General features: G+C 39.9%; 1 protein-coding gene across 1 annotated transcript; it reads right to left on the bottom strand.

The window, feature by feature from the left end:
* Nucleotides 1-1690: 1690 nt before the first annotated feature.
* LOC310931553 (large neutral amino acids transporter small subunit 1-like) lies at nucleotides 1691-10894 on the bottom strand. The gene is made up of 11 exons (XM_083894733.1): nucleotides 9820-10894; nucleotides 8809-9318; nucleotides 8582-8707; nucleotides 6679-6784; nucleotides 6493-6537; nucleotides 6035-6158; nucleotides 4693-4796; nucleotides 4287-4383; nucleotides 3914-4063; nucleotides 2871-3045; nucleotides 1691-2659 (listed from the first exon to the last, which is right to left on the bottom strand). The coding sequence occupies exons 1-11, from the start codon at nucleotides 9893-9895 to the stop codon at nucleotides 2583-2585; spliced, it is 1590 nt and encodes a 529-aa protein (XP_083750859.1). The 5' UTR covers nucleotides 9896-10894; the 3' UTR covers nucleotides 1691-2582.
* Between the last annotated feature and the right edge of the window lie 5347 nt (nucleotides 10895-16241).

Genomic DNA, 16241 nt, shown 5'->3' with positions numbered 1-16241 from the left:
AGTATAGTATGTCGTTTTTGTCAAATTTTGGACCAAACTTTTTTTTTTCAAAAAATGGTCACATTTTGGACGACATAGTATAGCATGACGTACTACATAGTATAGTATGACATTTTTGTCTCATTTGGACCAAAACATTTTTTTTTTTAAAAAATGGTCAGATTTTGGACGACATAGTATAGTATGTCGTTTTTGTCAATTTTTGCCCAATTTGTTTTTTCAAAAAATGGTCACATTTTGGACCACATAGTGTCGTATTACCTACTACATAGTATAGTATGAGGTTTTTGTCAAGTTTTGGACCAAAGAATCGTTTTTCAAAAAAATTGTCAGATTTTGGACAACAGTATAATATGACGTTTTTGTCAAATTTTGGACCAAAAGTTTTTTTTTGTTTTTTTTTAATTGTTTGCCATGGAAATACAATGTTTGCACTTTTGTACAAACAATTACAGTTGCATTTGTATTTTCAAAACAATATATAATATGTACCTTTGTAAATATATTATTACATGGTTAAAGGTCTCGAAGGACTCACAACTACAGGACATGGGACTTGTCTTGAGACTTGTCAGTCTTGACTGAAGAAATTGAAAATGAAGTCAAATTGGGCAACTTTTCTTTGGACTTGACTCGATACTTGAGGGCAAAAACATGAGACTCACTTGTGACTTGCAAAACAATGACTTTGTCCCACCTCTGGTTCATGGTGTGCTCGTTCTGCGTGGAGTGAACCTGATACCTGAGGAGAGGCTGCGGTTGGACTCTTGTAAAATGATGCAACTATAGTAGGTCAGCAGTGAGGAATCAGATTTGAGTCACTCCTCCTTCTCTCTTGGTTGTCCACTCTCCACAAATCAACAAACCCAAATTTGAACAAAATATATATATATATTTTATAATAACATGTACCTGCCATGGTCACAACAATCCAAAACGTTACAATAGTTGACATGTAGGAACTTTTCACTTTTACTTCTTACGTTCTCTTTTTTCACCATGACATTTTAACAGGCAGTTACCATTTAAGGCTATTTCATGAATCTATGGATTTATTTTATTTTACACACTTTGCAACCCATACTGTGTCTTAAGACCAAAAATTGCTATATTTTTTGTTTAATATGATTTGTCTGATAAAGGGCATGTTTTTCCAATGTATCCGATTGTGCTTTATGTTACAAATATGAGAGATTACATTTCCTTTTTAATGTTACATCAATTTCATTTTCTTTTCATTGGGTATAAACACAAGATTGTATAGTATGATTCTGCCGTTGTGACGTCCACCTTTAATTTCCATGATGGTGTTTTTCCACTATAGTTATAGAGTTCAGACCACATTTCATCTCCAGTGGTGAAAGAGGATGTTGATATTTAGAGAATGTATTTATAGCAGCATTTGTTTCTGTTCAGCATCGTGGGAAACCGTTTGACCAGCTAGTGCAAGGAGAGTTTCTTTCTGTTCATTTGTCTTGAGCCAATTTATGTCCACTTACTTTCACAATGTCTCGAGAAATGTGGACCGTCATCGCACAATGAGATGAGCAGAGGTTGACATCATCACAGGGGACTGTTGCACTTAGAGACGGAAAGAGTACTCAGAATAACTTTGGAAAAACTTCAGACATTCAGTTTAAAAGTATGATTTTTATAGGTAATGCCCTATCCGGACAACAATAATAAAAAAAAGAATTGCAACATTCATTTTCGTCTTACAGCGATAAAACATGATACAAATGCAACATCAGCACTGCCACAGCTGGCACAGATGAGAGATACAGAACATTAACACTACAGTGACGTTTACTTTATACAGCCATAAAAACAACATCTGTGCAAATCCTTCAGTTGCTTATAGTAAGACCTCATAATTGAGTGAGGACACTTCATCAAATATCATAATGATACTGAAAATGAAATTACACAAACCTGCTTCACAGCAACACATAATCAAGAGAGAGAGAGAGAGTGTTTTTGTGCTTTAAGACAGTGTTATGACTTCATTTTACAAATGAATACAAAATATACTAATCAATATTAGTAACCTATGTGTATAATCAAATCAGATTTCTGCTTCTTATGATTCCAAACCTGATCTTATTTATACACTGTACACTGTTTCCTATACATGATCTTTGAAGTGCTTCCTTAGTTCAGTGGGTTGTGACTCATGGCTTATTATTCACTACAACTAAAATAAACGATGTGTAGTTTGGTTGTTAGTGCTTAGCAAAATGTAAAGAATTTTTTTTATTTTTTTCTATTTTAGGATTGATTTTGTACACAATGTATTTGTTGTCATAGGCCACTTTTTTTTTGGAGCTTTAGATATTTGAGATTTCATTGTTCAATCATCTATGCACCTGTAACAAATACTCACATTAAAAAAAAAAAAAAATTCAATTTCAAATCTGACTGATGTTGTAGTGTTGATAAAAAAAAAGGGTCACCATACTTTGTAGACAAGAGCACAAAATAAATAAACGCTCCTTTGCCAACATCGCCTGGCTGGTTAAATAAAGTTTTTAAAAAAATCCTGCAGCCAAATTACAGGTGGATACACGTGAACCTGTCCAGGGTTAGTCCGTTGCCTCGTGTTTCTCCCTCTCCTCAGGAACAGACATGAAGATCTTCTGACAGAACATGGTGAAGATTTCTGAGGAGGAAACAACGAGTGTTTTCTTTAGCAAGAGTATAGCACCAAAGTATTTCATGAAACATTTTTTAAGTTTGCGTCCTTCACACAGACTATATAAACACACCTCTGATAGCAGATAGTCTCACGTGAGTTTAATAACAAGCTGAAATGAATGCCTCGCCTGAACAAACAGACGCTACGGAAACAAAACACTAAATGTCACACTCACCCAGCATCTTTTTGATCACACGGGGTTTCTTCCACTTGTAGCCCAGGAGATACGCTGGGATACCTGTGAGAATTATGCCGCTGCCTATCAGGCACTCGTACGGAGCTGCCCAGAAGGACACGACGATCATGAAAACACAGCCCAGAACGAAAGTCACAGGGATGAACAGATACACCTGCAGAAAGAAAACACAACAAAAAAATAATAAGTCATCATTGTATTACATGAGAAATTATTTATTGTAAAATAAATAAATGTGCAAAATAATGTGCAAAATAATAAATGCACTTTATCTCCCATAATAGTAATTTTCCACAACAAGATGCTAATGACAATCACTATGTAGGTTTGATTATGTGTAGATGATGATCACATTGCAGGTTAAAACCAGCAGTTTCGAAAGTAATTGAATACATTTAAGAATATTTTTAAAATTAAAAAAATATATTTCAAACTTTATTTTCTGCTACTTAATAATTCTCCAGCCACATGACTGTACTTTGCACTACACGTATTCAATGATTGCCCTGGTTACCTTGGAGATCATTTGCTATAAGTCTGGAGGCTAATGAAGACCTTGTTTTGCATTGTTGTTCTGATGGAATCAACATTTGATATATTTAGATACGGTATGTCTTGTTCCATGAATGGTGTACACATGAAGAAGAAAGCTCTATTTGTTCCTTGTTAGACATTCTTACAAAACAAATAGGCTGAGAGCTTTCAGGCTCAAAGGGGAGATGAAAGACTCCGTCAACCAAAGTAATAATCCAGTGATGAAACAGAAACAAAGAGCCATGTATTTGTAAAAACACCACTCCCATCCTGAGTTCACAGCATGGATCCAGTGATACAATAAATGCTGGGATATTTAAAAAAAACGTGTTTATGTTTTGGGAAACCTGTAAAAGTTCAGGTTGATCTTACAGCGTTTGTTTACCTTCCAGCGAGTATCGAATCCTTCAGATTCACAGACACAAGACACCCAGTCAAACACGCGCCTTTCTGTCACCTGTAACACAACTCTCTCAGGTGTGATCTACCTTAATGGGCCGTCTGAGGTCAGGTTTGGTAAAACGCAGCCAGATCAAACCACCGATGGCCATACCGACGCAGAGCCAGGTGAAAAAGCTGAAGAGGTTGATGACGGAGAAGATGTCCTTGGAGATAGAGTACATCATGGACAGCAAACACTGAAAAAAAAGGGGCAAATTAACACAACATGATGTCAGTCTTTCATACACAAACACACTGTATTATAGTTGGAGTCAGTTTCAGAGGAATGTATGTATGTTTAAATCATTCTTTGGTTTACATTTGGTTCCTTCAGTTGGGTTAGGTGTTCCAAATGATGATTTGTAACACAGTAACATGAACGTAACTGAACAGGTTATTACTGTACAGCAGGAGTCTTACAGTGAAGATGAGGGACGGCACTGGAGTGAAAAGGTCTGTGTGAACCAGACCCAGAGCAGCAGGGAGTTGACCCTCTCGGGCTCCAGCGTAGAACAAGCTACAGGGGAAAGAAGCTCTTTCATGGTTATTTTTTGATGAAACAGTTGGCCTACATACAGGTTGCAGCCAATCACAGCCTCCGATTTTGGAACAACTCCCTCTCCGACCTTCCTATCATATGAGACTTCCCTTTTTTCCCAACAGTTTTTTGAGAGTGATCTCCAAACATCAACAGGTTTTAACAGCCGGTAGTATTAAAACGTTTAAGCAGACAGGTACCAAATAATAAGCCTTGCTGAACTTTACTTATTAAATAAATATAAGATTTGATGCAATGGCAAATATGAAAATAAAATTGTACACAAACCGTGCTGAGGTGAAGAGGGATCCATTTACGGCTCCAAAGCAGGACAGTCCCACAAAGACAGGGATTAACCAGGACATCACACCAAGATGGTATTCACCAAAACTCTGCAAAGCAGTACAGAGACTCTGTGTAAACCTAACAGCCACATAAACATCAGGTAAACTTGTTCAACTGCCTTTCAAATGCAAATATCGTATTTGGCCAGTTACATGGCAGTAGCTCAAAGGGCATAGGCGCAATAAAGGCGACCTGCTGACGTTCAGGCCCAGCTTTGTAAAGGGAAAGAAAGAAAATTTAAGTGACTTTGGTGGTCGGATGTGGAGTATTTCAGAAATGGCTGATTTACTGACAATGTCACATATACATACATCTCGAGAGTTTACAAAAAATGGTCCAAAAAGAGTAAAAACATTTTTTAAAGCTCCCATAGAGTGGTCCTATCACACATAATATATATATATATATGTGAGTTATGGAGGTCTGCTTACATACATTAAGTTGTTTTTATGGTCAAAAACCTCCGAATTGCTGCAAACAAACCAATCAAAATCTCTCCTCACTGAAGCTCTCGTCAGCTGCGCTGTTTCAGACTGAAATCTCACACCCAGAAGACAGACTGTGTTGTGATTGGCCAGCCAACGAGAGCTTTCCCAACTGTCTTGAGATTGGCCAATACCTGGAAGTGACGTAATAAGAACACCAGCTCTCAGAAGCACAGCTCCCCCTCTGGAACAGTGGATGCACTGCTACTCATTATCAAAACATTGTTTTAACAATGTTTAAAAATAGCTTCGTCACGACTCCCCACCGCATTCCCTTTGATGCCTTTGACCCAGAGTCGGACAGAGAGTCAGAAGACACTGTCACAAGCGAAACACCTCCACAACGGACGTTCTTCTTCTTCTGCGGTACAAAGTACGCAAACTGGATGTGCTTGGACTAGTGACCGGACCAGGAGGATCTGCTGTTCAGGAGAAATGCTGTTAATGTAACCAGACCGGGTTTTTTCAGAGATCTCGCTGAGCCCGAGATTACAATACCACACAGCGTTCTCAGCAGTGGCTGAACTCTTTGTTTACATTCAGGGCTTCATAAACGAGGTAATGCCACAGATACACACCAAAAAAACAGCGTTAATTGGAACTTCCGGTCTAGGTCCGCTTTAAAAGGGAAAAAGACTTGGTGATGTCTGGTCAGAGGAGAATGGCTAGACTTAAAAAATTATAGAAAGATAACTATTTATGCAGATGATCATCTCTGAACGTGTAAAATCCTGATTGGCGACGACAACAACAACAAACAACAACCAATCATATCTTCATGACAGAAGGTCAATGCTCACCACGGCTACAGCCTCCGACCTAATCATAACTTCAGGAGAGATGGTGGTGAAGTAGGCCAGGTTGGTCAGCACATACACCACGGTCACTATGGGCATTGATATGATGATAGACAGGGGCAGGTTCCTGCAGACGCAAAGGTCATATTAACAACATGCTGTCTATAATATTAGTTGAGTTTGTTTCAGGCATCTCTTTATGTGATGAGTTGTGTGAACACTCATCAGTTGTCGTGAATCATAAATATTTTATCTCTGAGGCATCATACAAAGGACTGACAAAACAACTGGTACATGTAATAATGCAATAGAATACAATACAGTAACAAAGTGTAATATTGTATTGAAATGCATTATAAATTATCATATTCCTGTTCCTTTGTCCAGCTACTCCATAATACAGTAGTCATGACATACAGTATTTACTACCCTCAAAACATCCTTTATCACATTTAAGTCACCTCTCTGGATTGATCATCTCTTCAGTTACATAGTTCAGGTAGTTCCTAGAAGACAAAAAAAACACAAAGAAGTAAACACTATTGTAGGGATTGGGCCAATGACTTACTGACATTACTGTCCATGGAGATGTAAATGCATTAAAGAAAAGTGTTTGTTAGCATCAAAATTGGTTTTAAATGCCTCACCAGCCTCCAAAAGCGAAGAGACCACTGTATAAAGCCAAGACAATGTTGTCAACCCCGTATTTGCTGCCTTCAAACGCCTTTTCTGGTGTTAAATATGGTACATCACCTGCACACACACACACACAGAAAATAACAAGTTAAGCACCAAATGACCTCTTTCCACACTGAAAGATTTAGTGTCGACTGATTATCTTTTTGGTGTTAAACTCATTTTCATTTATCAAGGCCATTGTGTTGCTGCCAGACTTTAAAAGGCCTTGACATTTTCGACCAGTAAATACTGGACTGGGGCTTTGTCTGAGAGCCTCACCTCCAAGTCTGAGTATGTCCCTTGATGTGTTAGACACAATAAGTCCTGTCACGCTCGTATAGATATTATATATGTTACTGTATGTATGTATGTTCCTCTCAGCAGCTCCAAAAGTAGTGCATCATCAGCAAAATAGGTGTTTAAGAGCCTGAGTGTGTGTGTGTGAGCTTGAGGTCTCGGTCTCTTTACTCTACCTGTCGCTTTCAGATGGTAATGACTTTCCAGAAGGCCTGTTACACATTAGTTTCTCACTCAGTCCTCTAAAGAAAGACAGACCACTGTGTGACAACAGACGGCAAAGCCCTGCCGCCCTACTAGTCTCCATGGAAACGCAGCGTGGAGCACAATGGCGGTGAGCATAGCGTCGCGAGGGTGGGGGGGAGGGGGGAGGGGGGAGGGGGGAAGAGAGGAGCAGATGTAGCACACGGCGACTGCTCATTCTTCCCGCCCTGTTTCATTTTGAACAATGTGACGGGAGCCGATTTCTGTCACGTTGCTGTTTCAGATTTAATATTGAGTCTATTCCTTATTATCAAAGTGGAAGTGGACACTTTGCACTTGAATCTCATGAGTGGTGGTAATATAATATAATGTAATATAATAAAATATAATATAATATAATAAATCCTGACCCAGTTCACAATATGTGTATAATATAATGTATAATAATAAATATGTCATTTAATGAATCTTAAGTTAAAGGCCGGAAAAACAACTCTGCAAATGTATTTTGCATCTTCTGCTGTGACCCATCTGCGTGTCTGCTTTGTGGGAATAAATACACAGTCTTCTACGATGTTCTGTGAGCTAAATACTGCGATGAGTTGATGTATAAAACCACATATTCACGGTACACCTGCATGGGCAGAACCACACACACACACACACACACACACACACATGGCTGCACACTTGTTTCGACTCATCAGCAGGACTGCGAACAGACGAGCCTTGTGTCCCGAAGTCGTTAACCCGAGCCAACGCGCTGAAAGCAGGGCAGTCCGCTTCGTTGACTTAATTCGAGTTCATCGACAATTTGTCGGTCATTAGAGATGAAAGACCTGTTTCAGGACTCGCAGATGTCACGTGACACAAACACGGTACGGAATAAGTGACTATATATTAGGTGACTATATATTATTCACATGTTGTAATATTATCTTAATATTGCAACCACAAGCAACTGCATGCTAAAGGATTGTAGCCATAATGTATGGTAGAAAGAGTTTGGAATTAAATTCAGTCAGAATTCTAATATTAAATGAACAATTTATATAACTTGCTTCTAATTCATTTAGGTTCAGCTTGCGATCACAAGGATAACAAGAGATTTTATGCACGTTAAGCCCCTCAAAAATGACTGCAAAGTCACATATAATAATAAGAAGAATCACAATCTGAAGGATAACAATAGGTTCCTTGCAGAAATTCATTCATTGAGCCCTAATAATAAAGTTGGACATGATACCAGATAGAGAATCCTTTTTCCTTTTGGATTGGTGGTAATTGAATACACAGTTTTCCAAAGATCCCAAAATGACGCCCTCCGTCTGTGTGGTTCTGTCTCTCAGTCATTGAATGATTGAGACTCACCTGTAAAAATCTGTATGAAGCCAAACAGGATGATGATGATGAGGGCGAGCAACTTGGAGGCCGTGAACAAGTCCTGGACCTTGGTGGCAGCTCTCACACTGATACAGTTGACGAATGTCAGTAACACTGCAGGAGAGAGACACACAAAAACAATATTATTATATATATATATAATATTTACTTTTACTCTAAGTAAAGTAAAGCACAGTCAAACCACCCTGACTTACTGAGACATGTGCACGCGATGAGCTTGGCGGCACTGTCGGGCACAGTGCAGTTTGGGTAGATGGGCTTCAGCAGATACGTGGCAAACACCAGCGACACCACATACTGCGACGATGGCCGAATGATGAGCATCTCCACCCACAGCTTCAGGAAAGCCGCCAGGTCGCCGTAGATTTCCAAAATGTAAGTATAGTCCCCCCCTGACTTAGTGATGGTTGTGCCCAGCTCAGCGTAGCACAAGGCACCCATGGTTGAGACCACACCGCACACAGACCAGACGATCAGGGAGAGCCCGGCCGAGCCGGCCTCTCTCACCACACCTGCTGGAGTGACAAAAATGCCAGAGCCGATGATGGTTCCTATGATCATTCCCACACCATTGAAGAGGGTGATGCTGCGTTTGAGCACCACCTTATCCCCCTTGGTAGGTGAGCCATCATCGGGAGCAGAGATGATGGGAGTGGATGGAGATGCTGGCTGCTCCGCAATTTGATCATCTTGATCTTGGTCCGCTGGATGAGAGAGGACAGCAGAGCAGGAAATGGGACAAGAAATAAGAATAATCAGCAAAGTGGCCCAATTTTATTTGAAACGTTCTTGAAAGAAAATATTGTCTTCTACATGTGTAATCTGGAAAATCCCTTCTGGACATTCTTTGGCATGTGTCAATTAAAGAACGGGTCACACAGCCTCATCAGAAAACTGTAAAACCAGTTTCTCAAGAAAGACACCTATACAAGCTCCTTCATGAACACAAACACACATTCCCGACAGTACACACACACACACAAGTACATCACGAATATCTGTTATACAATAATTGTTCACATTCTCAGTCGCATTTCACCATGACAAGCTGATCTAAAACAGTATGATGTGTATCGAGTACGGCAGCATTAGTAAAGACGTACACTGACTTTACTACAGGCAGTGTTGCATCAGAGTGCATGGCGGATTAATGCAGCCTTGCACCATGTGGTATCTACGGGGCAGTGAGCATGCACTGTACCTACCCCCTATCTTCTCCTGACTCGCCTCCTTGGCAACGCTCTCTCGACTGCTGCGTGATTTCAGCTCCGGCTCAGCCATCTTCCCTCTCAGTCCTGGTCCCCTTGTCTGTTCTTTTTTTTTTTCCTCCTCCTGCCCCCTTTTCCTTCCTCTCTTTATGTCCCCTTCCACCGACAGTCTGAATTTCCTCCCGTCTCTCTCTCTCTCTCAAACACACACGTCTTCTCTCACACGCATGCACACACTCCCCTCCTCATTCACACACACACACACACACACTGTCTCCGTCACTCAGACTGGAATTCATCTGACCCTGATCCTCTCTCTGCCTATCTGTCTTTCTCTCCCTCCCTTCTGTGTCTCCAGGATACAGCAGGGAGGGGCTGAACCTTTGTGATGCTGCTGCTGCGAGAGCCTACACCCTCACCCTCACCATGTGGATGATGGGATAGCTTGGGGAGGGGGGGGATGTGGGTTACCAGCAGGCACCATTTGGATAGGCCCCCATGTGACACTCTAATCTTTTTTGTGTGCTGCCTTAATCCAATGGAATACAGTAAGTCTGTGTGCGTGAGTGTTTGTGGCTCGGGAAGGATGCTGCAGAGCCGGCGCTCCCTCTAGTGGTTTCAATATGGAATAACAAGAGTCTTTGTTCTTCCTCTGTCACGCAGAAAGGTGACACCGCAGATAAATTGCAGTCTCTGAGGTCCTATTCAGTGCAGAATAATAAAGGTGGCATCACCTTACACCTTTCTCACCACATCATGTCTGATCCGCCTAGCAACACAGTGCCGTGCAATACACTCTGTGTAGAGCAAAAATCATTACATTTGGAAATGAATTTGTTTGGAAACTTCACTTTTTGTTTACTATCTGAAGAATGTGTCACGAATACTGTTCTATCCCCTAAGGATGTTTAAAAGTTTAACAAAGGGGACATCACGTTAGTGGAATTCTTTCTTTTTCTATCCTGCCATTTTTGGCAGTTAAACTAGTTCCTCATACTTCAGCTTCATTCAAATCTCAAATTGTTCATTTATGCTTCAATTATTTTTTCGCTTGTATATTTCTAATTGTTATATTTCATAGATTATGAAATATTCAATGTTTTTGCACATTTTTTTCCCCATTAACCCATGGTAAATTGGTGTGGGAATAATACACAACTCCTTATATGGACATCCTGGGGTGTGTGTTTATAGGTCACATATTCAGGCATTTAAAAAATGCAGTTTTTATTTTTGTCTTCTCATGTGTTTTATATTGTATTTTTAGTAGTGGTATAAAGTAACACTAATTTTAAACTTCTTAGAAACTTGAACTCATCATCTCAACTCATTTAAACCAATTCAATGCCACATGTCAGATTGGATTGCATTGCATTTTTAGTAGTGGTATTTTTAGTAGTGGTATAAAGTAACACTAATTTTAAACTTCTTAGAAACTTGAACTCATCATCTCAACTCATTTAAACCAATTCAATGCCACATGTCAGATTGGCCTCAGCTCGTGCAGAGGGCAGCAATTCCTCCTGCAATTTATTCAGAAATTGCCTCTTTGGTTGTTGTTGCTGTTTTATTGAGGTTGGAGTCCAGCTTTTGGTGCGTTAACTGCCACTCTCCAGTCCGTAGTGTGCATCAGCAGCAGACTTGCAATCTTATAAATACTTTAAAGAAAAAAAACAATGCACAAAGGACTCAACACATTCTTACATAATCTTAAAAAAACACATCTTTATCCCTCAAAAACCCAATCTTAACCTGACCTGCACTTTCTCGACAATCAACTATTCAACAATCCTTTAAATGTTATTATCTCAAATCCCTCAAACTATTCCTAATCACATGAGATCAGTCTAAGGCAGGGTTTCTCAATCCTGGTCCTGAGGACCCAAATGTCCTGAATGTTTTAGATTGTCTTGTCTTTTTAAGACTTTTTAACTCAAAACTGGACAAGACCAGAATGTATTATTGTCTTTGTAATGGAAAAGTTCTTATTTTAAATGTAACCAATGCCATAAGTAGCTGGTTTTGTCAGTGACAACAGCCGCTAACCCCTCCCTCCCGGTAAAGTTAAGTTCACTGAGATAAGTCGAAAAGTGTTTGTTTTTTCCTGGCAGCAGAGATGTTGTTTTTCCTCAGCCACGTATAATTAATTTACATGAATAACATGTTAAATGTACAAAAAACACTACATACTGATGTGCTCTCACACAACTGCGTAGAGGGAACTACAGACGTTACAGCAGAGAGTAATGATCACAAAATACACCCACATGTCTATGGAAAAAATGTATATTAGTCTAGGCTGATTTGCCTGGGTGTAACCTGCCAGGAAATTACCTTGTTAGGGTTGTTTTTGAGTGTAAATACACTCATGGTACCGGGTTTATTATGTGTGTTCAGTGTAGGCCCAGCCCGAGGCATGGGTTCTGTACTTTTACAGAGATAAGACTATACTGGAAAATAAGCATTACAGTGTAGTTAGGCTGTTAGATGCAATACTGGCCTTTCACAGATATATAATATCAGAATATGTTGTGAATGTTTTTGGTGTTACATAATAATGCAAACATAGGTTTTGTGTTGATCTGTAGAATATATTCTGACTGGATCCTGGTTCATTTTGGTCTTGGTTTAGGTCTATCTGGCACTCTTTTGTTTTTACACATTATGCCCCGACCTAAACACCCATTTGTTTCCACTCTCAATATACTCTAAAAGCACCCCTTCACTTATTTGGCCCACCTACATTATAATAGCCATTATTGGTTATGTATTTATCTTTAACACTATTTATCATTTCCAATTTAAATTGTACCTCGCCTTGCCCTCATTTACTTTCACTTGGTACTGGTGGCTTTCGCGCACGTCGCATTTCCAACCACTAGATGGCGACATAAAGGCGTTTATACATTATTTTATACGTATTTCTTGTAGTCATTTATAATACACACACGTTTGTATCGAACTGTTCTGCGTTTTAACCAAAGGTAAAAAGTGAAATTGTGACATTTATATTAAGTATATTATATTAAATATATAAGTAATAATGAACCCATACAGTGAGTGTTTAGAAAAAGTGCATTCTGAGAATGAGCCCCGTTCTGTTTCAACAACAGTGTGTATTTACTTGCATTCCTATCGCAGCTGACAATGTCGACCAGCGATCACCAGCTCCGTTCGCACGAACATCTCAGCTGAATGTGGGTGATCTGCAGAGTCGACGGTGGATTCAACCACGGCACTTTCTGCCACGGGTCCGGGGACTTTCCCCTGGGCATGGAGGGAGAAACCATGTTCTCAGCGTGTAGCCCGGAGAGCAAGCCTTCTGAATGCCCGGATGTAGTGTTAGCGAGACGGCGTATAAATACCAGCGGTGACAACAAATGATTTAAACTTACGGTGTCAGAAATGTTTGTTTTCAACTAAGCGTAACGTTTTTCTCACAAAACACTAAAGAAGTGGCTGTTTTCAACAGTTTCCCCAATAAGAGTATTTTATGTGCTGTTTTCAAGACGCTGGCTCTGAAAATAAACGGTGAAGGCAGCAAAGGATCATGGGAAACGTAATGTTAAAGGCGTATTAGCTAAAATAAAGGGCTCCAAACTAAATAGAACCGTTTTTATATCCCAACTTATAACGTGTACACATCCGCATTATATTAACTCATCAGGTACAACCAACCTTTTCCTTGCCATGACACCAGTTATCACGCTGAATCGCGTGCCAGTCGTCCTCCAGGAATGGGAGACTGAAAACACCCCGTAAAGAGCAGCATTGCCAGAAAGACAAGACTCTCCAGGACTCAGCTCCTGGGCAGAGAAGAGGTTGCTATGATGAGCAATCATCTCATCAAGTACTGGAAATGAATGCATACAGCTTATTGGGCTTCAAACCTTGAACCAGGAAGTGGAAAATCCTCAATATCTTCATGCTTTCAGCTTCTTCTTGGTTGGGCCTGAGGGTGAACTTGGCTCAGGGGCATCCTGTGGCTCCTCCAAAGAAACAGTGTTCAGCCTGTTTTTGCAAACCAAAAGTCTACAATCTGTTCCTTTTGTAAAGTTTGATAATCATGAGTATCTACTTAATCAACATCATCACTCAAATCAGCATCAGAGTCTTTAAGATATTCAAGTACATGGGCCAGAAGAGCTTTGCACATTAAAATGTTTTAGCATCCATCTATTATTAGGAAAATGGGAAGAAAATCATTTGAATTAAAACCATATACTTATACAGTTGTAATAGTATTTTAGTATTGTAGCATATGTCCAGTTACAGTTGTGAAACAGGAAATATTACCAATGCAGGCATCAATTCCACATATTTATTTATTTATTTATTTATTTAATTTGACAACTTAAACATGGCCAAACCCATCCATATACAATTATTTCAGGATATGTAAGATTAAGTAAAACACATTAAATGTGTCCTATTGACTGAAATGACTGAGCAGATGTCCTTTGGTGCTGTAAAGTAACAAAGTTGTTATAAGGATATTTAAAAACATCACTCTACCTTTCAAAAGTGTTCACCTTTTCGTTTCTGCATGGAGAGAGTGAAGGTACAGTGACATCTAGTGGTGTTTTTCTGCATAACAAGTGGTAGAGAAGGCTCAACCAGGTTGGGTTAAGTTCATCTTGAAGAGGTATGGTGTCTGGAAATATGCTCAACCATTTGGTAGGGCAGGTGGTTTAATTAATGCGACACAATAAAATAGGTCATCGCATTCCTCTGGATCTTTTCAGTCCTTCTGTTTCCCTGTGCGTTTTTTTCATTTCTATCATCTTCTTTCCTATGGTGCCAATTCACCGCGTCTCCACCGCTCTTCAAAGAACATCCACCTCCTGTTCTTACCGCCCCTCCCTCCCTGACTCAGTTTCATATTTCTTTTCATCATTCTTTTCATCATTCTTCTCATCTGGCCTCCTCCACCACGGCAGCATGCATATATCTCTGATAATGACACTCTGCAAGACGATAATACTGCAGGATGTGAGCTGTGTACCTCCTTCTTTCTTTTACATATTGCAACACATCTTTAAAAAATATTTTATAGCTATGTTTCCAGATCTCTCTGTCCTCTACATGCATTAATCCATGAATAGGTGTTTTTGTGCTGCCCACATGAAGATTTATCATATAATTACTAAACCGTGATGTGCTCTCCTTGCAGGCAATGAAAACAAATATAGTGATCAGCAGCATGTTCGGCGAAGCAGTTGATGCATTTACTCGTGCTACAGTTGTGTCTATTTTTGGTGTCTCTTTGGTTTTAAAGCCACTTAGAGCTTAATAGTGTGATTTAGCTCCATACGACTTGAAACAGCAGGTGAACTGAGATAATAAGCTCGCTGTTGTTTCCCCTCGTTCGGTGCTGAATCATCCCTCAGTGTTTATTATCGGGCACAGAAAGCACTCGCTATGTGAGGCCGAGTGTCACCGCTTCTTATTTCCTGCAGAGCTGCACCGTTAAACTGAAAAATGTCTCAACAAGCACAGTCACAGTAGTTGTTTATGAGTTGATGCACTCCTCTGCTGTTTTGGGTCTGATACCAGTTGTGTGTGGCCGATGAAAGAGAAGCGTCAGAGTCCATGTAAAAAGGCACAAACACTGCCTTATTCCAAAAATATATCTTGCTCCTGGAGCTGTCAGTAAGCCTTTCTCCATCAGCTGTCACTAAGCCGGCCTGGAAAATGTAAAGAGACATTTAACTGTATCCTTCACTGCATTTTCTCCTTCTTCTTCTTCTCTCCCTCCATCCTTTTTTTTTTTTTTTTGCTCTCGAGCTTATCAGAAATCTTTCCACTGGTGTGCGCGTTACACTGGAGGCAATCAGAATGGAGGCTTTCTGCTTGAGTTTGCTTGTCTTCAGTGTTGATGCGCTCTGACAGCTGACCCTGATTTTCCTCTGCCGCCGTGTCCCTGTCTCGTCAAACACCAGCACCTCTTCTCTGCCTTCCCCCGAACTATCCTACCCACTTATTCTTAATCATACACAGGCTTGAATGCATGCATCGTGGGCAGAAGAGCATTTTCTGCTAATGGGTTGCCAAATAAAACTCAAATGGCATCCATTTATATCCAACTAACTAAACTTGTGGATTAAAAGTACTAATTAATGCTTAATAAAAAAAATCTATTTAGAAAAACTATAAAAGGACAGTAATAAATGCTGGTTATGTCATAACTTATTAAGGTTTAAACTATTGGCTGAATGCGAGCTGTCAGCTGCTGCTGCTGCTGTTGTTGCTGCAGGGGAAAATCTGACAGATTCTGACAGATGTTGTGCAGGAGAAGGAAGAGCCAACTGGCTTTGAAGAGGGAAAAACAGCTAAGTGCCCCAGATTTAGAGGTGCATTTGCAATGATTCTCCTTCTCTGTTTGTAGATTTTTCTCAGCAGCTCATACCACACGCCTA

The sequence above is a fragment of the Microchirus variegatus genome (genome assembly GCF_963457635.1).
Source record: "Microchirus variegatus genome assembly, chromosome: 9".
Taxonomy (NCBI): Eukaryota; Metazoa; Chordata; class Actinopteri; order Pleuronectiformes; family Soleidae; genus Microchirus; species Microchirus variegatus.
This window is presented reverse-complemented; position numbering and strand designations above follow the sequence as displayed.